This window comes from Sceloporus occidentalis, unplaced genomic scaffold, assembly GCF_023333645.1.
Source record: "Sceloporus occidentalis isolate IW3139 unplaced genomic scaffold, rSceOcc1.0.p SCAF_34, whole genome shotgun sequence".
NCBI classification, from domain to species: domain Eukaryota; kingdom Metazoa; phylum Chordata; class Lepidosauria; order Squamata; family Phrynosomatidae; genus Sceloporus; species Sceloporus occidentalis.
In genome coordinates, this window is record NW_028317014.1 from 395,177 (window position 1) to 420,350 (window position 25,174).

At 40.7% G+C, this 25,174-nt stretch overlaps 1 protein-coding gene across 1 annotated transcript in view; it reads left to right on the top strand.

Moving 5' to 3' along the window:
* LOC149298104 (short transient receptor potential channel 5-like) overlaps positions 1 to 25,174 on the top strand; it is a 78,109-nt gene that overhangs the window by 22,690 nt on the left and 30,245 nt on the right. The window contains exon 3 of the mRNA XM_089487613.1: positions 15,365 to 15,701. Within this exon, the coding sequence (XP_089343739.1) occupies positions 15,365 to 15,701 (337 nt within the window). The remainder of the gene's footprint in view (positions 1 to 15,364; positions 15,702 to 25,174) is intronic.

Consider the following 25,174-nt stretch of genomic DNA (forward strand, 5'->3'; position numbering starts at 1 on the left):
ATATAATAATCTACTTTGGAATTATAGACCATGAAACAATCATTGATGAAGAGTCCTGGCAGAGAGGGACAGGAAGGGCAGTGATACCTGCAGTCCTTCCTAATACCTTTCTTATAGCACACTCTACATCTCTTTTAAGGCTTTCGTTTGGCTCCAGTGACCAGTAAGACATTTTCATCTTGCACATTTGGAGTGGCATTCTCCAAGCATGTCTTATCAAAATTTGAATTGAAAGTCCAAGAAAGTGTAGGTCCTTCCAGTTCCACATTTTTTGTTTAGCACTTACATGTTGAACATGGCAATCCCGGTCAGGTAGATGGCAACCTTCTTGTACAGTGTTTTGGTTTTAAGCAACACCAGGTACGGCTGTAGACACTGATCAGAAAGATCCCTCATATCCCCCTCATATTTTTATTGTATTCGATGGTGCACTACGGTTTTAGCACGTGTGCAGCACCTTCTCTTCTCACACTGACAGGCACCACTTGTTCATTGTGTATGGCGGATATAATGTACTTTTTAGTTACTGTACCTAAGAACCAGAATTTCTTCTTTGTGCAAAGCATTAGTTGTGCGGGGCTTCTGTTTGGGGTGACCTAATTGCTTGGGGAACTGTTTTTTTCTGACCGTGCTAAAGGCTCGGGTGTCAAAAAGAAATAAAAAATGAAATAATTCAGGGCTACTAAAACTATTATCCTTTGTACAAAAAGGGCAAAAGGAGGTCCCACACTATTTTCCTGCTTGTGCCAACTGAGTCTGGGCATCTAGGGGGATCAATGTGACTGTCCTTCCCCTGAAATATCCTGAAGGACACAGTAAATACTACTTTATTCCATACCTCAAGAACTTTAAATGGATATACTTCCTGAAATGTAGTCTGCCCTTGTAAAAGGTCAAGGAAGTCGTCAATTGAGACATTCTGCTTTAGGGTATAAATTTCAGTGACTTTATTAGAAAAAAATCTATAATAGGCATTATCTTATGCAATCTGTCAAATTGTGGGTCACCTCCAGGGGGGGCGGGCATTATTATTAAAATCAAGGTGTTTTAAAAACCATCATTTGGGTCAAGGCCCAGAATTTCCCAATCTCATAGGTGTCAGTAGGGATGCCAGGTTTAACATCTGCGCGGTAGAAACATTCCATTTAAATTTAGCCCTCCCTAACCCATGCTACCTACCCAATTCCCTCTAGACACACATAAACCCACTACATAATCCACCCTAAAACCCAAAACACTCTCTACTATCCCCAATTCCATCAAACCACCCAACAAACTAACCTAATAAGAAACTAAACTAAAAAAAAAATATTTTTAAATTATAATTGGGTGGGGGCCAATGGGAAGGGTTGAAATCAAATGGGAATGAAAGGGTATGAAAGGGTGTAGCTTGTATTTATTATTTTTAACAATCTAACTGACACAATGCTCTTTCTCTATCTACCATATCGCAAATATGGAGGCAAAAGGCAGAACACCCACATTAACAGTCAGTTAATCACAGAGATCACATGACTACTGGCTGCTAATGGGTTCTCGTGGGCGCGTCAATGTATTTTCTGTTTTCATAAGAGCATCTTTTATGGGTGTACCAGGTATGCCTATATGGTAGCAAAGGGGTTAATATCTGAATTTCATCCAGTACAGCACAGAATAAATATGACTGATACAGGAAAGATGATTTTGGTGAAATGCATAGAGCATCCAATATGCCCGATAATATTTAGCTAAACAGGTGCATCCTCTTTTGAATATTCCATATGCAAACAGATGTATCACTTATAAAACAAAAAAGACCTAAAAAGAATTGCTTTTAGTGAGCTCCCGAGGTGCTTTATAAACGATGGCTTTAGCTGATAAAGATGGATTTAGCCAACATAGCTGCACACTAATCTTTGAGATTAGCAAGAAAAATGCTTTCTGAAAAGAATTGTTAACTATTTCGACACTACATGTTACTTAATATTTTCTCATGGAATCAAAGGGTTCATGTTTACAATCTCTGCTTGCCATGCATCTAAGGCCAAGCAAAAAAAAACTCCAGGCTATACTACTGACTCTGTAAATTGCTTATAACTGAGGTTTCACGAACATAACAGTTTTCCTAAGAAAAAATAATTACAACAAAATAGTTGCATGGTAGCAGAAAAATATTGCTGCATTTTGCTCTTTTATACACATTACGGAACGTGATCAGAATGCAGGAATAGAAGGTATGTTCCATGCTGGAGCCTTTTTTTTATGTTTGTAAGCGTGCACTTAATTATGCATGGCATAAATGTTTGACACCCTGCTCTATTATTTGTGTTTTATTCCTGTAATGTCTGCTTTGTTTCAGCATTGGAGAGTGTTTTTTTGGGCAGCGGCTGTGCATTGGGGAATATTGACATTTTTATTATTTATCACTAGGGGTTCTGATATTGTTTGAATATCTTAATTATGCATGCTCAGCTATGCAAACCTTTATTTTAAATTACCATTTTTAGTAATTCCATTGCAAAGGAAAAATATGTTGCACCTTTCAGAAGTTATATATCCCTAACATATGGCCCTTCAACTATTAAAATTGTACCTAAAAAAAACATTAAGAAGGACAAAAATAAAATATAGCAGTGTAGTTTCTATATATGTTCTTGGTTTCGCATACATGTATTTTTAACCTTAGTTTATAACAAGAAAGCAGGGGAGACAAGAGTTCTTCTAGCCAGTCAACTAATTCAAGGAGTGCTGACCCAAGATGTCTCTTAACAATGGGAGGCAGGCATTCCGCAGGATAACGAGTGCACAGGTATAAGCTAAAATATTAGATGAGTGTCCTGATCTAAAGTGCAGGAGGGACACTTTGCATTGCTTGTCACCAGGACCAACAGTTGCCAGATTTGATTATTTTGGACCAGTAAAAAGAGGGCAAATGGCATTCAAAAAAATTAGAAAAAGACACAAAATGTCTCCCAAGAAGCTCTCTTCTTATGCGGTACACCAGCAGAATCCCAATCCAACCCTCAATTTCTATCTACCTCAAAGAAATCTTTTGGTGTACACTGGCGTAATATCATGTCACACAATGCATTTTAACAATACAAATAGGATTGCGACTAGTCTTCCCATAGAGAGGAAAGTCTCTTCTGCCAATTTCCTTTAGCTATGTTTTTTTTAACCTTTTTGTGAACTCATTTATTTATTTATGTTCTTGAGTCTGCACTCGAAGTTTGAAGCGTCATCTTTCTTCCCCATAATGGCAACCATTGGATATGGATAAGTGGTATTTCTATCAGGGGACTCTTTGTGATATTTGCAATACGCATAAAGCACTTTATTTCTTAACTGCCATCTTGAGAGTTAATTTATCCATTTTATATACTAAAAATCTTGAAGATTTTACTCTATTTTGCATCTCTTTTCCTTACCTTATAGGTGTAATTACATTATTTTGCATACATATTGGTACATATATTTAAAAATCTACAATTCTGAATTCAGTATATAATAATATTTTCTTCTACATTGATTTTATTTTTTGAGTTTTTACTCACTGTTATTTAAAGGCATAATAGAGTTTTATTTTATTTCAGTGTTTTCTAACAAGTATTTGTATTGTTTGTATGTGTTGACACTTAAAGGAAAGTGTTATATTGTTATTAGATCTCTTATTCACACTATTTTAAGTGTCACATTTTGATTATATTTATTATTATTTATGCACAATGCATTTTACCTGCTTTAGAAGCAGCAATTACAGGGGGTGCACTTTAATTTAATTTTTATACTCTATACTTGTTTTCCTTTTTACTCACTAATTAATTGATATAGATTCGGAAAACTATATGTGATATATGCTACAGATGAAAATATGAATAACTATACTATATATTCTAAGTAGCTGACTTGTATAAAAGAAAACAATTCCAAGGGAAGTTTGAAGCGTAGCTGATCACCTGCAGAACAAGAGAACTATTCACTGCTATTACAACCTTAACCTGCTGTACATCTTGCAGAAACGACAGACTCTTCAAAGCCGACACATACATTACAGACTAATACTGCATCTGAAGTCAGTGAGTGAATTATCATTAACAACAACAACAGTGGCGAGAGAATTCTCTGTTGTTATAAATGGCATGGTTACCTGTAGAGAATTGAAGTCTGCTAAGCCCTTATGTTATCAGCGCATAGCATTTAAATCAGAAAAACTATTTAATATTAGCTGTGACTGAACTAAAGGGATGCCCTCACCTTAGATATTGCCAGCTGGGACTCATTATGTTTCATTCTACAAACTCCAAATTCCTAAATCAAATTATTTTATGCTTCTGAATACTTCAGTACAAGAATATTGTTAAAAAAAGTATTAACAAACTAAGCGTGGAAAAAGGGTAATTGGATAAATCTTCAATTAAAACAATTACAACGTGTTTCCCAGTGCTGGTATTTTAAGACCAGCAACCACCAAATGACATACATGCAACCGCACGTTCCATATTTTACTTCCACTGCTGGAACTGTTCCACTGGAAGTATGGGTCAGTGTTCAAAGCTATTGGCCAACTGCCCATTTGTAGTGTTAAAGCAGCTAGTTTCCAATAAACCCCTTACTTAATGACAAGAAAAGAGTTTAGTACAATAAGGGGAACTATTTCAAAGCTGTGATCTTTTCAGGAGCTTCCCAGAAAATTTTCAGTATTTCCAAATACACCATTGATTTTTACTCTTCTTTCTGCCTAGTATTTCAAACACATGTTGGAGAGGGTACTCCTTGGACAGACACCTTTCATTTGTTGTCAAAGTTTTCTCAGATCCATCTACTTCCAGACCAGTGGATCGCATTACTGCATATATGTCCAGATCAGATCCCTTAGAGACTTACTTAGCTGCTAGGCTACAGACATACCCCACATTAACGTACCCAATGGGTCTAGAGCATGTATGTAAAATGAAAATGTACTTTAAGTGAATCATTACTTTTTTCACATCAATGGTATGCGGGATATGTCTGTATACATTATTAGCAATTAAGCTGTCAGTCCTTCAGTTATGGATGAAAGTGACTAGTCCTACAAAAAGAAAAGTTAGAAGAAATTAAACAAATTATGTACAGTATTCTGCACACTCTCTTAAAAGCAAGGGTGAGCTTAGGTTTTTCTGGTGCCTGGGGTCAGGATTTTTTTGGTGCCCTTCCCCTGGCAAGTATCACACACTTACACACAGACTAAAATCTACTAATGTGCAAACTTACTCTACAACCAGACATACTAACACACATTAACATACAAACATACTCACATCATATACTTACACCATATACTAACACACACCTGCTCACACTAACACCTTATGTTAGAACTCACTGATACCATACATTAACACACGCTCACTCTAATAATATGCTAACTCACTCCTACACACTCTTAACACCACACACTTACTCAGTGTCACGGATCCAGCTCCCGGTGTTGGCGGGCGGACTGCCGCTCGCAGATGTCTGATGCCCGAGACTCCTTCCTGGAGCTCTGTTGCCGGCAGGCAAAGACTATGCCGCCGGCGCGGGACTCAAAGGGTTGAGTCTGGGGATTCCCCTGCCGATATACTTACCTCCTCGCCTGGCGTCGACTGCAGGAACTCTGGGGGCGCGGCTATGCCACGTGGCTGGTATCGGGGCGGTGATGGACGGCTGGAGGCTCGGTCGTGATGTCACCATTGAGGCGGGGTTTCTGATTGGCGCCGGCTTTAAAAAGCTGGAAATCCGTTTCTCCTGCACCCTGTTGTGGTCCTATACTTCGTTAGCTGCTATGTTCCTGATCTTCGTTACTATTGACCCTTTGCTTGCCTGACTACTCTTTGGATTTTGATTCTGTACCTCTGCCCGGTGATTCGTGTACCAGTTTGGCCTGTCTGACCTGTCTCGACCCTCTGGCTTACCTAGATCTACCTGCCCGCACTTGGCCTCCTTACTGTTGGGATCCTCTAAGTCCTGGTTCTCTGTTACTAAGGGCCCCTCTCTTGGTATCAGGGCATTGGGCAGAATAACTCCTGCGGTGAGTGCCTTTGTGCGAGTAGTCGTGACACTGAGTGAGAAGAGGAGGTAGAGGGTATAGGTAGTGAGAAAAGGGGAGAGGGGGAAGATAGTGAGAAAGGAAGTTACTAATATATATTGCATTAAACTATATTGAAATAAAGAGTGAAAATGAGAAAATGAATGAATTAATGTGTGGATGAATTGTATGAATGAATAAGAGTATGAATTCATGTATGTGAATTGTGTGAGAATTAATGATTTTGTGAGAATGCGTTAATGAATATGTATAATAATTTGTGTGAAAGAGTGAGAGAATAAATGATTGTGTAAATGAAAGTGAATTAGTGAAAGTGGGTGACTGTAAAAGTGTTTGTGTGTATCATAGATGTATAATTGATTTGTGCAAAGGCAAAGATGGCACAAGCAGGGTGTTTAAGCCTTGGGGACAAAGATGGCACAGGTAGCGTGTTTATGGAACAAAGATGGCACAGGGCGGGCTGTTTGGGGACAAAGTTGACTCATGCTGGGCTGTTTGGGGACAAAGATGGCAAGTCATATGTGTGTGTAATTTGGGTGCTGGTCGGGTTCTATGTTGGCAATGTAGACGCCAGGGCGTCATTTACATTGGGGTAAATCTATGCCTGTAATTTAGGGGGTTTGTCTGTACCTTTAATGCTGAATTCCAATTGATCTATACCTGCAAAGATGTTTTTTTGTGTTTTTTCTGTTGGTCCATATCTGCTTTGCTATGTTTCCATACATTATTTATGTGTACCTGCAAATACAGGGCTTGTATGTCTTATTAAGTTGATCAATACCTGCATTGCTGGGTTTGTGTGTTCTGTTGAGCTATACCTGCAATGCTATGTTTCCATACATTATTATTGTATACCTGCAAATACAGGATTTGTATGTCTGATTCTGTTTATTTCATCTATACCTTCAGTGCTGAGTTCACATGTGCATTTCAATTGATCTATACATGCAAACCTGGGTTTGTGTGTTAATGTGTTGATCTATACCTGCTATACTATGGTTTCATACATTATTTATGTTTACCTACAAATACATGGTTTGTATGTCTTATTCAGTTGATCTATACATGCAAGTGCTGTTTCATGTGTTTACTTGATCTACACCTGAACTACAGGTAAAAGAGAGGCACACTGGGATGATTACGGGGAGAGGACCTCTCAATGTCACGGTAGGGTCAGAAGGAGGGAAGACTGCATTCACTCTCACAGTTTTTTAATATAAAATGTGTTGGAAGCAGGGTCTAATATTTATGTATATTGTCAGCAGGGTCTAATATTTATATATATATTGGCAGTAGTGGATAATATTAGAGAATGAAAACTAACTGCCAGTTCAGCTGTTATTTCAATCACGTCTTTACTTCAAAGAGATAAGTACATATTATGTAGTAAAAAATGTGTGTGTATGTATATATATGAATATATATATATACACCTGTGTGTGTAATCTCATGTGTTTCAAGTGTGTCCCTCAATGGCAGAAATAAAATGTTGTCACCCTATGCCCACGAGGGTCGGGGAACTGCGAGGGGCCTGGTGGGGTCACTGCACATACAACATAACTGCTTTTTTTATGCCAGGATACTCACTGGAGAATGATTCAGGAAAATGAAAACTTCCAGGTACTCTACTAAGGACGTGGTAGAGTCACTTGATTCATGTGTATAGGGACTAATTTATGCTCACTGATTGTCATAGACAGAGTATTATAAAAAGATCATTGATTTCACAAAAATATGGGGGACTAGAACAGAACAATATGCTACTGATTCTGGAATCTCTTCTGAAAATCTTGCAATCTGTTCCAAGACCTCATGAGCTGGCCAGTTATAGTTAACAATTGTACAAAAGGTTGTGTAACTTTTGCACTACATATTCATATGATATTTTAGGTAGGATGCATGACCAACACAAAATAGTGCAGCGGTAAGCATTTATGGTAAATGGAAACTGTAAGAGTATACACTAGGACAACAACCTCTTCACACGTACACCCAGAGCGCGATTTTATTCCAGTTCTAAAATGTCACAATGAGTTGCTATTACACTTCTTGAGAATTATATTAACAAATGTGTAAGTCCAAAGAAGCACAGTTAAAATGATGTATGTTTTGTTTCAAAACTCCTGTGTAGAATTATATTATTATTATTATTATTAGAAAACAATCTTACTGTGCCTCTTGTTATTCTTGGCAGAGCTTCAGCTTCAAACTGGGGATGCAGCATCTCGAAACTGATAGCAATACAGTTTAAAAGTAATGCATATTGAATAACAATAACGAAATCCATTAATAAAATTCATGTCACTTTGCATTTTCACCTCACTGCTGATTTTAAAATATTTACCTCAAGGTCCAAGCAGAAATGCAGACACTGCATATAAAGTGGATTGGAGAATATAGGGAGTGTGTCTAGAACTGCTGACCATTGCAGTTCAATTCAAGGTGGAAGAGGAGATCAGCTTTTTTAAACTCCGCTGGACACACAAGTCAGTGAAGGACAATCTTAAAACATCACATCACGTTAGGATATATTTGGCGCTTACTTAAACTAGAAAAAACATATAATATTTTCTTTTTTATTAAAAAGAGAATGGTGCCTATTACAACACACAATTTGTCATGAATATTTCTATGCACTTTGGTAAAACAGTGCTATTATTAGCAACAAAGAGGTTAATGCTTTTCATCTACACCCTTGACTCTATTGGCAATTTATTTACTCCAGAGTAAAAACTCCTGCATCTACGCTGGGTGTGAAAAGCTCTAACTAAACAGAAGAGAGCAGCTCTTGTGAACAGCTCCTGCCTGATGTGTGATTTCTGAATGCTTCTCAGTTTTATTATTAAGTCACATTTATTCTAAGGTGCCAGCCATACCAAGACACCTTTTTTCTTGTACAAACTGCTTTTTATTTGACCTTTAAAACAGATCCTACACCATACTATAAGTTTATTAAGTGATCTATTCATTTGAAAAGCTACTTACATATAAAGTTCAATTGTTTATGATATAAATGCAAATACGATTACAACTACTAACTAGAACGGTCTGGGATTTGGCTACAATTGCAAATATCTGTTTTATAAAGACTTGTTCATTGTTATTGACTGACTTGTGGGGCCTAAAAATAAATATTCATAAATTATCTATCTTAATTGAGTATAGGGTTTACTAATTCAGCCCTTCTCAATGCGATCTCATACCTCTCATGCGTCCCTTATTTAGGAGGGTCAGCCCCAAATCCCTCTTGATTGATGTCCCTATTTTCTAGGAGCTCACAATGTTTTTTGGATATGACTGTACTGTAGTTTTCTAAAATAATACTTATACGAACAGCAAGAGATGAGCTAATACATTAAATCATGTAAATAATACATCTTCTTCTTGCCTTACTCAAATAGCTTTTTACATAAGTACCGTAGCTTTTAGTAGGTCACAAAGTCACTTAAAAGCCCTTCTACCTAGCCACAAATTCACCCATAAAGTAAAAGTATCCCTCTTTGGAGCTTTGAAATGTTGGGAGGTGTGCTATATTTTGATCAGTGCTTAGTAGTACAGTCCATAATGATATATGGTATAGGATAATGATGAAAAACAGATGTAGGATTTCCACCTGACCAATTTTGATGGTTTGAATCAAAGAATCAGAATCCAGGAATCTGTAATGAAGATCATTTTGTTCTTGCTATTATGATTAAAGCCAAACTGAGCAGACTGACTGTTCAGCAGAGTTCAGTGAACATGGATGTCTCATGGGCATCCCAATAAGGGACAGGTCTCGGGTAGACAAGTACTATGGAATGGGTGATCTATTTTATTATTATTATTTAATAAGGCTTTTTTCTTCTAGAGAATTTGAATATTTCTTGTGGGATTTTTGTTCATTTTTATATATTCCAATGTGCTCCATGTAGGGCTTATTCATGTTTTTATGTTTACAGAGAAGAATTAATGCAGTTAGTCTAAGATAGTCTAGTCTAGTCTAAGATACCACTATATCTACAGCTTCTCATACTCTTTTTTCCTAATGTTGCTGTCACTTGGCAGCGTTACATCTATCACCACTGCTGTCTTCTGGTCCTTGTCTACCGCCACAATGTTAGGTTGATTGGCCACTACCTTCTTGTCTGTCTGGAAGTTCTTCAGGATTTTAGCCCTGTTATTCCCCACAACCTTCTGTGGAATCTCCCATTCGGACTTGGAAGGGTATAGCTCATACAATGTACAGATGTTCCTGTACACAATGCCAGCTACTTGGTTGTGCCGTTCAGTGTACGCTGTACCTGCAAGCATCTTACACGTCGCCACGATGTGTTGAGTCATATTTGAGGCATCTCTACATGTCTGCACCTTGGCTTTTATATACATATATACCGTATTTGCTCCATTATAAGACGACCCCCCAAATCTGAATATTAATTTAGGAAAAAAGAAAGCCTGAATATAAGACGACCCTATAGGAAAAAAGTTTTACCAGTAAATGTTAATTCATGTAAACTATTTTTTTAAATAAAAGCTATGATTGAGAAAAATATTTTGGTTTTATTTCCTTCTGTTTTCCAACCTGTTCCCCCAGTTATGCACATCTGCCCCAGAAATGCCTTATACCCCCTATATGCCACTGTGCCCCATGATATGCCTTTTAACCCTATATGCCACTGTGCCCCATGATATGCCTTTTGACCCCCTATGTGCCACTCTGCCACCAGAAATGCCTTATACCCCTATATGTCACTCTGGCATTAAGGGCGGTAAAAAGCAAATTATGGGGCACAGTGGCATATAGGGAGGTTTAACCCCTTAACGACCTTTGCCGGTTCAGGACCGTCATAGAAAAACGGTCACTTAATGACCTTTGACGGTCCTGAACCGTCAAAAAATTAAATAAGCTTAGAAAGTGATCAACGATCACTTTCTTCGCTTAAACGGCGTTACTGTAATGCCTCGATGTCGAGGCTTTCAGCAAGGCCGAGATCGGCATCGGGGGCCATGTCTGACCCCTCCCCCTGGCCCGTTTTAAAAGCGTTTAGGAGGCGATCAACGATCACCTCCTAAACTTAAATGGTGTCGCTGGAATGCCTCGATCAGGAGGCATCCAGCGACACCAAACACTTACCTCTGCCGGTGATCTTCGCCATCAGCAAGATGGCGGCGGCCCGGGAAAAAAAAAATAAAGATGAAAGAGTTCGCTAGATGGTCTCCAGACCCTCTAGAGAACTCTGGCTCCACTTGCAGGTTGAATACAGGTACTGCATTCAACCATGCAAGTCAATGGAGCCCAGCTTTCTAATCACAATGTGATTAGTAAAATATTCAAAAAATAATAATAAAAAAAAAAAATGGAAAAAAAAATAATAATAATTTGTTAACATTTAAAAATAATTATGCAGTGATGTCACTAGATGAACCATCCAGTATCAGCAAAATGTGTAAAAAAAAATATAAAAAAAAGTATTAAAAAAATAAAATTAAATAAAAAATAAAGTTTATTATTTTGAGCAAGTGCTAAAATTTCTCAAAAATCTCAACAAAGAGTTAAAATAAAAGCACTTCAAATACCCAAGGGGTGTCTTATATAAAAAAAAAATGGCTGATGGGGTAAATTGGAGTGGCCGAGCTCAAAGATAGGGCATAGGTACAGACTGACCAAAATGGAGAAAAAAAGCGCACTTCCCAAATGTGGCATTTTAAATCTCAAACAACATGACAAACCCATGCATGTCGGGTATCACTGCACTCAGGAGATGTTCCTGAACACACATTGGGGTGTTGTTTGACAGTGATATATACCAGAACCTGTATATCTATAACTAAAGTACAATTTGTGTGGAAGAAAAATTTAAAAAATTACTATTACAAAGTTTGACAAAGTGTGGTTGTATAACTGTATAATTGGTGCATGGAAAGGGTTAAAATAACAGCATTTGGAATACCCTGGGGTGTCTAGTTTTAAAAAATATATGGTTTGAATGGGTTAAATTGAGTTAACCGGCTTCAAAGATATTCCAAAGAGGAGATGGAGGCAGAATGACCAAATGACCACCTGAATTACCATGCCCCAAAAGTAGCCTTTTACCAGCCAAACAATCTGACAAACCCATGCATGTGGGGTATCGCTGTACTCAGGAGATGTTCCTGAACACACATTGGGGTGTTGTTTGACAGTGATATATACCAGAACCTGTATATCTATAACTAAAGTACAATTTGTGTGAAAAAAAAATTTAAAAAATTACTATTACAAAGTTTGACAAAGTGTGGTTGTATAACTGTTGCATGGAAAAGGTTAAAATAACAGCATTTTAATTACCCTGGGGTGTCTAGTTTTCAAAAATATATGGTTTGAATGGGTTAAATTGAGTTAACCGGCTTCAAAGATGTTCCAAAGAGGAGATGGAGGCAGACTGACCAGATTTGTTAAAAAAGGTTTGGAAATCATAAAACGCTGCTTGTACTTATTTGCCCTATAACTTACAAAAAACAGCAAAAAAAACATAAAAACATTGGGTATTTCTAAACTCAGGACAAGTAGTAGAATCTATTTAGCTAGTTTTTTTACTTGCTTTTTTAGGTGAGTAAAAGATTTTTCAAATAAAAGTCATAAAATGTGTTTTTTTTAAAATTTTCACCATGTTTTTTTATTTTTTTTATAGTAAATAAGATGATACGATCAAAATAATGGTATCTGAAGAAAGCCCATCTTGTCCTGAAAAAAACAATATATAACTTATGTGGGTACACTAAATGGGTGAGGAGAAAATTACAGCTGAACACAAGCACCACAAAAGTATTAAAACAGCCTCGGTCCCACAGGGTACAAAAAGAAAAAACAAGCCCGGCCCTTAAGGGGTTACGGCATTTCAGGAGGCAGAGTGGCGTTTAGAGAGTTAAAAAGGCATTTCTGGAGGCAGAGTGGCATTAAGGGGGTTAAAAGGCATTTCATAGAAATGCCTTATGCCCCCCATTTAACACTCCCCTGCCCCCCCCAACTTACCGGTGCTTCTGACTCGCCTGTCATGCAGCCGGGGCAGCGCAGCGTGTAGATGTCTACGCGATTCGCTGCAGCGGGGGTTGTCTGCGTCCATCGCGCAGACCTTCCCCGGCTGTCAGAGATCAGAGATCAGGTGCGGCACCGGCACCGGGAATTCTCTCTGACAGCCGGGGAAGGTTTGCGCGATGGACGCAGACAACCCCAGCTGCTAGCCACACCTCCTTCCGGCTGCAGCGTAAGTTGTCTACGCGAATTGCGTAGACATCTACATGCTGCCCCGGCTACACACCGGGGACTCAGAAGCACCGGTAAGTGAGGCGGGCTGGGGGGGGGAGACAGGAGGATCCAGGTCCCCTGCAGCTGCGGGGGATCCGGATCTTAGTCGTCTCATAGTCAGACCGATTTGAGATCTGATTATAAGACGACCCCGATTATAAGACGAGGGGTATTTTTCAGAGCATTTGCTCTGAAAAAAACCGTCTTATAATCGAGCAAATACGGTATATATATATTGTATATACACAGACAGGCATGTACTTTTTGGATGTGATCTATTTTATTATTATTGTTTAATAAGGCTTTTTTCTTCTAGAGAATTTGAATATTTCTTGTGGGATTTTTGTTCATTTTTATATATTCCAATGTACTCCATGTAGGGCTTATTCAAGTTTTTATGTTTACAGAGAATATTTAATGCAGCTAGTCTAAGATAGCATTTATCTGAGAGCACAGTGAGTGGTGACATCACTACAGGCTGTGGAGCCTGAACAGTACAGACATGATTCAACGTTTTAAGTATTTACCTTAGTATGAGACAAATATTCACCAGCCTTCAATGGAATTTGCGTGGACGTTGGAGCTCTGTAAGATTATGTTATTGAGAGGAGCTGGCGTGCTGACAGCTTTGACACAGATAGAAATAGTTTTTTGCCGTTAATAGCACCTACATGCAAACTCGCTTATCTCTTGCCGATCTCTTGGACTCTCGATGGAGTGGGGCCTATTGCCGTAGGCAAACACTGAACACATTTTTATTAATATTATGAATACATTAAGATTAACCTAAAAGGCGTTTTGCCCAAACTGGATGTAGCTGCCCCCATATTATTTTGGAATTATACTTTTATATGTGTCCTAGTGTTTTGTAAATAAATTTTCGTAATTCAGGATATTCTCCAGGAGCAGAAATTCTATTGCTTGTAGATTTGAGGTATTAAGCCAGAGGTTTTCCATTTAATACATAACATATTACCTCAAAAGCATTGGCATTTGTAGGGATTTGTGGGAATGATTTATCAAGCTATGAGATTTTAGAGAATGTGTTAAATCAGCCCTGAAAAAGAATATGACATAAAGGTCTATTTGACGGATAAAACTCAAGCTTTACTGATGTCTATATAAACAACCTCTCTTTAACTATTTATATATAATATATATCCTCTTTGACTTAGCTCTTAGTTTTTTTGCCAATTATGTATATATGTAAATTCGGATTTTATATATATATATATATATATATATATATATATATATATATATATATATATATATATATATATATATGTAAAAGGGTGAAGCCGTATTAGTCCAGTAGACACGATGTAAAAAAATAGAGTATTGCAGAGTATGCAGTGATACCTTTTTTATTGGACTAACATAATATTAAAAAGACAAGCTTTCGAGAGTTATCCTCCCTTCATCAGGTCTGAAGCAATACTAATCAACATGATAGAGGTTACAACTTAAAACAAGTGATGGGGGGGGGGGGGGTTGAGTGGGGTGTCGTAAATAATAGGTCTCCAGAGGTATCACCGCATACTCTGCAATACTTTTTGACATCGTATATATATATATATATATATATATATATATATATATATATATACTATTAGATGGACTATTAACCAGAAAATGTAAGAGCTCCTCCATCTTTGGGCTTATATATAAACATATAAGAAAAGTTTATTAGTAGGCATTTCAGTTTTGTAAAAAGTTCTTTATGTCAGCGTTATATACATTGCTTCACCCACTGCCTGTGCCCATTTCTGTATGTCAGTGCTTTGAGAAATGCATGGGCGCTTCACTACATATAAGAAACAAAAGTAACCAAAAACATAAAGTCCTTGATTGTTTACTTGCACAATATATATATTTATTTATTAAATATATAACTATTGATTTAGGCCAAAAAAACCAGAGGAGCCTGTATTGAATTTACATTGTATTAAAACCCCTGTGAAGGAAAAAATGGTAAGTGTTTTAAAAATGAGTATATGTGGGTTTCATAGTGCTAATACATTTATTTTTTCTTATTTTTGTTATAGTTTGTGGCCCAGCCCAACTGCCAGCAGTTACTGGCTACACTGTGGTACGACGGATTCCCAGGATGGCGAAGGAAGCACTGGGCAGTAAAGCTGTTGACCTGCATCATAATCGGACTGCTGTTTCCAGTGCTATCCATGGCATATCTAATTGCACCCAAGAGCAGGCTGGGACTGTTCATTAAAAAGCCATTCATCAAGTTTATCTGCCACACAGCCTCATATCTCACCTTCCTTTTCCTTCTCCTTTTGGCCTCCCAGCACATAGTGAGGACTGACCTGAACATGCAGGGCCCACCACCAACAGTGGTAGAGTGGATGATATTACCCTGGGTCCTGGGTAAGTTTTACAATAAAGTCCATGACATGTTGAATGCGTATAGTTAATCATAATTACATTTTTATTTCAAAGGGAAGCTGCACATTCCTAGTCACAATTCCTACACATTTAACATATGAAAGGCACAGTATTTACATTTTTTAAGTAGAAATATAATAGGAGACATGAACTTCCCATTTCCTGCTGAATGTGTGCCTATGCCTGACGCTTTCATTGCAAAATAATGTTTTATCGGAGTCAGCAGGATTCAATCCTAACTTGACGTGTGGACATCCCCCTAATTATTGAGTTTAAATGTTTCAGCCACAGCCATTGCTAACAAGTGTATACAATCAAGCACATAGGCAGCCATCTCCATAGACAAACGTTGATAGAACGGATCGTACTGAACAGCTCAGTGACTTTAAACATGTCACTGTCATGGGATGCCACCTTTTGCTTCAGAGTACAAATACATTTTAGACAATTGTATGCTTCTAGATTTGTGGCACCAGTTTGTGGAAGGTCCTGTCCTGTTCCAGCATGACTATGCCCCTGTTCAAAAAGCATAGTCTATAAAGAAATGGTTTGGCGAGTTTGGTGTGGAAGAACCTGACTGGCCCACTCAGAGCCCTGACCATAACCCCATTGAACACCTTTGGGGTGAATTGGAACTCCAGTTGCAAGCCAGGCCTTCTCGTGCAACATCACTGCCTGACCTCACAAATACTCTTTTGGTTGAATGGCACAAATTCCCACAAAAACACTCCAAAACTTGTGAAAAGCCTATCCCCGAAAAGTGGAGGTTGTTATAGCAACAGAGGGAGAAATTTTATATCAATATCCATGATTATCCTAAAAGTTAAGAACTATGAGATCTGGACCACATTGGCTACTGATATGGCTTATCTCTTGCCATCCAAGGAAAAGCCATATTGCCAGCTACAAGTCCAGGTCAGAGGTAGTCTTCATAATCAGTACAGATACTGGGAGGTAATAGACAGATTTTATTTAATCTTCTTCATAGGCATTGTTATTAAACATTTTTATTGTTTAGAATTTTGTTTGTAATCAAGTATGCTACCTGCTCCAAAATTAAGAAAAGGCCATTAATATACTGACTGCCAAAAGTACAGTAGTGAATTTTATGATCTGTCAGTCAAGTTATTTACAGTAAAAGTTTTAAAATATAAATTTGAATGTGATCTCAAACAAAAAATGTAACAGCCAGGAGATTTCAAGCTCCTCCACAGATTTCTGGTGACCTTTACAGGTTTCAGAGTTTGAGAACATCATTTAGGCTGTTGTAGCACATTTAACATGTCATGACCACTAGAACATTCTAGGTCTGCAGATGCCAGCGAGGAATGAGCTTTCACTGAAATACAATTACTCTCTGCTGCAGCTCTTCGTCACAGCCACAAAATGGTTAATGCATTTGTACCCAGCCTGCTAATCTTGCCTTGCTCAGGAGATAATCCACTGTAAGAATAATTATAATTCATATTTTATGAAACTCTTAAACCCTTTGTCGCTGTAGGGTGAGCCATGCTCTCATCTTGAAGGGTTTGTGTGCTTTACTCCTGTCCATACCTTAGCTGCCAGCCAGGAATAGAAATCCATCCGTATCTTCCCACTGCAGGGCTGTTTTTATGTCTCTGTGCACTTGTCTTTCTTTCTTTGATTGATCGGCGTATGTTTTTTGCTCGTCTTCTTGCAGGCTCCTCCAAGCTAACATTTGTGTTTGTTTATTTGCTTTCCAATGTCAAACATACATATTAATGTGGGTATATTTGCCAGGGCAAACATGGCATCGGCTGCTCCGTTCACATTAAACTGACCTAATTTTCTTTAATTATTCCATAATGTGTTTTTACCCTTTCTGTGCCAGATAGACACGCTTGTTAAAATGTGTCTCTGGTAAAGTTATGCAATACTCGACCATCTCGCGTTGGTTTACTGTATAACATAACTAGAATTTGTGCCATCTTTATATAACAATATATAAATAAGCAGCCTGGTTTGGTTTAATTGTACCAAATAAAAAACAGTGACATACGCTTCTTAAGTCAATATATGATTGTATGCATTTATGGAGATGAATGTTTAACACGTTCCAATATTTAAAATTGCCAGTGTGGTTTGAGGCACAGCAAGAATCAGCAAGAAATCAGTGAACACCAAGCAAAAACTACATAAAAGCACCTATCTCAGGTATAAATATTGGGGATTCTATTACACTATAAGGCCATATATTTCTTAGCAGACCAGTACCACAAAGTATGCCAGTTTTGTGGAAAAGTGGTACAAAGTGGTGGGAGGCAGAGGGATTTTGGTCCCGAAGATGACTAGGGACAATTGGGAGTATTTATGTGGTTGATTCTGCTGTCTTTTTGACAGTCAATAGAAAGTGACATCCCTCACCTTACAACGCATTATCATTGCCAACACCAAATTCTGGTGACACAAAGGTGTCTGGTAAAGAGATGGTGTGTTTCAAAAGGTTTTACTCATTTTAGTTTATGCAAGTTATTTATACACTCATATACACTTTATACACTCACATATAGATAAAACATATTTAAATGTATCTTAATGTTAAACTTGACTCTCCTAGGACAGAACAAAAGTGAAAAGGGTGATGCATAATTTTGATACTTTTAGCGTAATGCAATGGATTAAAAACTTGCATGTCCTCACCAGCAACTTGAAAAAATTTAACACAAACCCCACTACCGTATTGGCTCGAATATAGGCCGCACTTTTTTCCCCCACTTTAAGTCTTAAAAGTGGGGGTCCGGCCTATATTCGGTGTCTAGCGCCCGGGCGCCGGGCAGGCAGCGGGGTTAGGATACAGATCCCCAGCAGCGGTGCAGGGGACCTGCATCCTACTCTCCGATCCGCTCAGACAGCCTACCCTGCCAGCACTTTCCACCGGGGGGGGGGTGCCGACACGGGAGGTTGTCTAAGCGCACCATGCGGACGGTCACCGGCTGTGGAGGTTGTTTACCCGCATCGGCACAGCCGGTGACCGTCCGCACGATGCGTTTTACCTCTGCCCCCAAGACTTACCAGAGCAGACTCCCGGGTGTCTTGCGGGGCCGGCGGGGGACATCTACGCAATACGCGTATACAGCTTCCGGTGCCGGCACATCCGCTGTCCCCCGCCGGCCCTGCAAGACACCCGGGAGTCTGCTCTGGTAAGTCGGGGGGGGCAGAGTGGCAGCATATCTCGGGGGGGGAGGAGGAGGACAGTGGCAGCATATCTCGGGGGGGAGGACAGTGGCAGCATATCTCAGGGGGGAGGAGGACAGTGGCAGCATATCTCGGGGGAGGACAGTGGCAGCATATATCGGGGGGGAGGACAGTGGCAGCATATCTCGGGGGGGGGGAGACAGAGTGGCAGGATGTTTTTTTGGTGCTTTTTTTAAAGAAAAAAACCTTTTCTTTAAAAAAGCAACAAACTTTTAGGGTGCGGCCTATATACGGGGCCGGCCTATATCTGAGCCAGTACGGTACATATGTTTAAAAATGTTTTGAAAAAGATAATGACAAAAAGAAAAAAGGAAACAGAAGGCAGGAGTAATAAATTAAAAGTTGGGTTAGTCTTCCCCAGCTGTACCCCTATTACCCTATTCTCCCACTTAGTCCAATTTGTGCAAGTTTTCTCCCATGCACTTCGATGTAAGGTCACCTGTTTATGCTGTTTTACAGCATAAACATCTAGTCTAGTTGTCATCTTCTAACCATGTGTTTTTTTTTCACTAAGAGCAGCCATACATGAGAACTTCCCAGTGTTGGTTGCCCAAAGCTGTCCCTTCTCAGGGTGTGTGTCTGTAATAAATGGGCAATGCAAGCCCGACTAGTCTAAAGGGGAGTGAATGGAGAGTAGGTAAGAGAGGGTGGACTTTGCAAAGGTTGCTATAAAACAGTAGTTTTGAAAACCTTCAAGGAACCTACGTAAATTCATAAATTTAATTTTAACGCATTAACTGCCAACCACATTTTTATTTCAAACCTCCTTATACTGTTATATTATTTCATTGCTATCATTCACTTTTTCATTTCCACGTAACCTTGCAACTCCGGGCTAGCAAGTTCAACTTGCAAATTGCAATCCTGAAACACATTTGGAAGGATTATTTTGATCTATCTACCAGAGTTCAGAACACCAATATGCAGCTGTAACACTGTCATTTTGTGAAGTCTGTGCTTTTATCTTGTAATGTAGTTAAAAAAAGAATTACATTAAAAAGGGTGAAATGTCACTTCTATCATACTCTTTGTGGCATTATAGAGATACAAATCTGTACTTCTGTCCTGGACATTTATATGAAGCAATAACATCATATAGCTATAGTGTCTGTACAAAACTGGTTATTTTTTAAATCTATTTGTTATACGTGTCTTTATAAAATTATAAAAATGAAAGTATTTCTTCTTCTCTCTGAACCATTCTTCTACAAAAAATGCAAACCACATTGACAACCATTTTATTATAGAATTTCTGTTTAAAGTTGGGTATTGTCAGGTCCCCGCCGCAGTACTCACCTTGGTCCCACGCCGCGTCCTCCTTCTGACCCACACCGCCGATATGGCGACGTACGAAGAGGGGTCCGACGTGGCAGAACTGCTCACTCCCCGCCGTTGACGATGCCGCGGTCTTCTTCCCTGCCTGGTGATCTTCAGGACGGCCGGAACACAACTGCAGGGCCGTCCCAACAGAAACGGAGAACATGTTCCGTCTCTCGCACGCCCTCTAGTGGCGCGCGCGCATACAACTCCTTTTCTTAAAGGCACAGTCACAATATTCCCAGGTGTATAGAATCAGGTTAATCTGGACATCAGAGGGAGTATCCCTTCCTCCTTCCTATAAATCTGTGCCGTTTAGTTCATTCATTGCTCAGATATACTGTGCTCTCTACGTATATACGTCAGTGCTCCCTTATCATTGTTTCATTGGATATTGACCCTTCGCTTTCCTTATCGTGTCTGAACCTTCGCTGCCTGAACCGACCTCTGCTTATCCTGACTTCGTTTACGTCTCATCCCTATCGGTACCTCGCTTTTGATTCATCCACGTCTCCAGCCTTGCATATTGGGCTCCGACTACTAAACTCGACAGAATATCTGAGCCATACCATGGAGCTCGCTGAGCTGGCTGACGTACTGGATAACCTGACACGACAGGTATCCACCCTCACCCAAGCCGTCCATGATCTGCAGGCCCAAGCTGCGGCCCCTACACCTGGATTCCCACAACCACCCCCGGTTGTGCGGGTTGTAAACCCACTCGAGGAACTGACAACCAACCCAGAACCACAGGTGCCCCTGCCAGAACGTTTCATGGGTGACAGAACCAAATATCGGACTTTTATCATGGCATGTGAAGTCCTGTTTGAACTGAAACCTCGCACATATCATTCCGATGCTGTAAAAGTTCGCACTGTGATTGCCCTCCTGTCTGGGCCTCCACAAGAATGGGCCCACGACCTCCTACGCAGTAATGATCCATGTGTCTCGACCTGGCATTCCTTTGTTACAGTCATGTCCTCCATGTATGATGACCCGCATCGACAAGAAACCGCTCAGTCTGCTATCAGGGCTTTACGCCAGGGTCGTCGACCCGTAGAAGACTATATCACCGACTTCAAACGGTATGCTGTTGACACACGCTGGAATGAACATGGATTGATCAACCAGTTTCGTTTAGGGTTGTCTGAACCCTTGAAAGATGACTTTGCTCATTTTGGAATTCCGCAATCATTGGAGTCTTTTATCCAACAAGCGATCCAGCTAGACCGACGTCTTAGGGAACGACGCCAAGAAAAAGCCCCAACACCTGCTGCACCACCGAGATATTCCTCGGCTACTTACTCTCCTTCTGCTTCTCGTTCTCCAGTCCAGACTGAAGAACCAATGCAAATCGGTCTGGTTCAAGGCAAGCTGCCGCCAGCAGAATTACAGCGCAGAAGGCAAGAGAATCTTTGTCTCTACTGCGGTAACTGTCGACACACAGTTGAATCCTGCCCTAGAAAGGCAAGAAACAGGGGTAAGCCAGATGACCTTGCTATCATGCCATCTACTCTGACCGCCATATCGCCTCCTTTATCTGTTCCTCTTTCCTTGCAGTGGAATAAGAACACCTATGAATGTCAAGCTATGATCGACTCCGGGTCCAGCGGATGTTTCCTCGACGTCCACATAGCCAATGCCTTGTCCATCCCTGTGCATGATAAAATAAATCCTTTGCGCATACAAGTCGTAGATGGGTCATTTTTGCAAACGGGTCCCCTCACTAAACAAACCGCACCTATCCAAGTCTCCATAGGGAAGCACACCGAACTGCTCTCATTTGATCTGGTTCCCTCACCGCTATTCCCTGTTATCCTTGGGATACCCTGGTTGCGCCTCCATGACCCTACCATTACCTGGTCAACAGGCACCTTAACCTTCTTCTCATCCGTCTGTAACTATCATAGAAGACAATCACCGAATGGTTTCATAAATTCCATATTGGAAATGAATATGAAAAAAGGACAAGAGATCATGCTACCCAAAGCGTATGAACAATATAAAGATGTGTTCGACAAAAAAGGGGTAGAGACCCTGCCACCTCATAGACCATACGATTGTCCTATAGATCTCCTGCCTGGAGCACCCATACCATATGGCAAAATATACCCAGTGGCAGAAAAGGAATTACACATCTTAAAGGAATACATTCAAGAAAATCTAAAGAAAGGGTTCATCAGATCCTCTACGTCCCCAGCAGGAGCCGGCATCTTTTTCGTGGGGAAGAAGGATGGCAGCATACGTCCATGTGTGGATTACAGAGAGATGAATCATATTACCATAAAAAATAAATATCCCCTGCCACTCATTCCTGAACTCCTGGAACGCCTCCAAACCGCAACCGTCTACACCAAGCTAGACCTCAGAGGTGCCTATAATCTGCTTAGAATGCGCCAAGACGATGAGTGGAAGACTGCGTTCCGATCCCGATATGGGCACTATGAATATTTGGTCATGCCTTATGGACTATGTAATGCCCCTGCTTCCTTCCAGATTTTAAAGAATAAAGAACAGTCTTCATACCTCAGACGAGCCTGTTGTGCTGGCACTGTTTGTGAGTGCATTTCACACCTTTTACATAGTTTATTGTTCTTGACAATATTACACTATAAGATTATTTCTTTTTTCTATGTACACATGCGCCCCGAATTTTGCTGGTTAAAGGTTACAACAACATAACCTATACGCAAAGATCGAAAAGTGCATTTTTGAAACGGATTGTGTGGAGTTTTTGGGTTTCATAATCAGACCTGGCAAGGTTGAAATGGATCCCCGCAAGGTAGAGGCAATCCTCTCATGGCCGATACCACAAAATAAAAAGCAAGTACAGCGCTTTGTGGGGTTTGCTAATTTCTACCGGAAATTCATCCGGAACTTCTCACAGACAATCTAACCCTTGACTTATCTCACAAAAAAGGACGTCACATGGTGTTGGTCATCAGCCGCCCAAAAGGCGTTCAACACCCTTAAACATCGTTTCACCTCGGCTCCCATACTCCATTTGCCAGATCCCAAAAGACCCTTCTTCCTCGAAGTGGATGCATCCAACATAGCAACCGGGGCCGTGCTATCACAAAGAGACTGCGACACAGGACTCCTACATCCCGTCGCCTTTTATTCACGAAGATTAACCGATGCCGAATCCAACTACGACATAGGTGATAAGGAGCTACTAGCCATCAAAAGAGCCTTCGAAGAATGGAGGCATCTTCTTGAAGGTGCCAACCACGCCGTCACGGTGTATACAGACCACAAGAATCTAGAGTACCTCAGAACCGCCAAACGTCTCCATCCCCGTCAAGCACGTTGGGCTCTGTTTTTCTCCCGCTTCACGTTTCATGTCACGTATCGTCCTGGTTCAAAGAATCAAAAAGCAGATGCCCTCTCCAGGTTGCATGCCCCAGAAGAGGCAAAACCCAAACAAGAGGAGACAATACTGCAAACACATCACTTCATGGGTGTCATGACCCACTTTTTGCAGGACATCCAAAAAGCTGCTTCCTCCCTTGATCTCCCGACCTCACCAGAAGGATATCCCCTGTCACATGGGAAAATCTATGTTCCTGAACCCATACGTCCTCTTGTGCTGCAACATTGCCACGATGCCCTCACAGCAGGGCACGGCGGACAAAGAAAAACCCTCTATAACATTCAACGCCATTTCTGGTGGCCCTCTCTTTCCCACAATATAAGGAAATATGTCACTTCCTGCGCCATCTGTAACCGTGCCAAGACTGCTACCTCCAGAATGGCGGGACTGTTACAACCCTTACCTATTCCATCCCAACCGTGGACCCATCTCACGGTTGATTTCATCGTAGACCTCCCAGACTCACAAGGATACAACACAATCATGGTTGTGGTCGATCGGTTGACAAAAATGGCCCACTTCATCCCAACCAAAGGGCTCCCTACTGCCAAAAGAACAGCCACCCTCTTCCTTGACTCCGTATTCCGACTCCATGGCATACCCGAATCCATACTCTCTGATCGAGGCACGCAATTCACCTCCCGTTTCTGGAAAGCATTCTGTCACTCGTTGAACATCTCTGTAGACCTTTCCACTGCTTTCCATCCCCAGTCGAACGGTCAAACAGAGCGAACAAACCAGACCGTGGAGACATACCTTCGTTGCTACTGTACGTACCTCCAATCCGATTGGAAAGAACTGCTCACCACGGCGGAGTTTGCCTACAATACCAGACGACATGACTCCACGCGTGCCTCCCCCTTTTTTCTCAACTATGGATACCATCCCAATAGCCTCCCTGGCCTTCCACCGCTCACTTCTGTTCCTGACGTAACAGAGCGATTACGTCAACTGTCTCGCCACCTGCAACGGGCACACGAAACACTACGTGAAAGCCAACTGTCGTATAAACGATATGCCGATCGGAAACGACAAACACCACCCGAGTACAAGATAGGCCAACAGGTGTAGTTATCCACTAAGCATCTGAAACTGTCTTGTCCATCCAGAAAATTGGGTCCCAAGTACATCGGTCCTTTCACAATAAAGAAACTCGTCTCTCCAGTGGTGGTCCGACTAGATCTTCCTGATTGGTACAAGATACATCCTTCCTTCCACGTATCGCTCTTGAAACCGGCTGTTCCCGATCCCTATCCTTCTAGGGGCTCCACGCCTCCGGCTCCGGTCATCATAACAGGGGAACCCGAATATGAGGTGCAGGAGATTCTGGACAAACCGGGTACCACATGCCTCCGGAGGCAGCATCCTAGGATGGGGGCACTGTCAGGTCCCCGCCGCAGTACTCACCTTGGTCCCACGCCGCGTCCTCCTTCTGACCCTCACCGCCGATATGGCGACTTACGAAGAGGGGTCCGACGTGGCAGAACTGCTCACTCCCCGCCGTTGACGATGCCGCGGTCTTCTTCCCGGCCTGGTGATCTTCAGGACG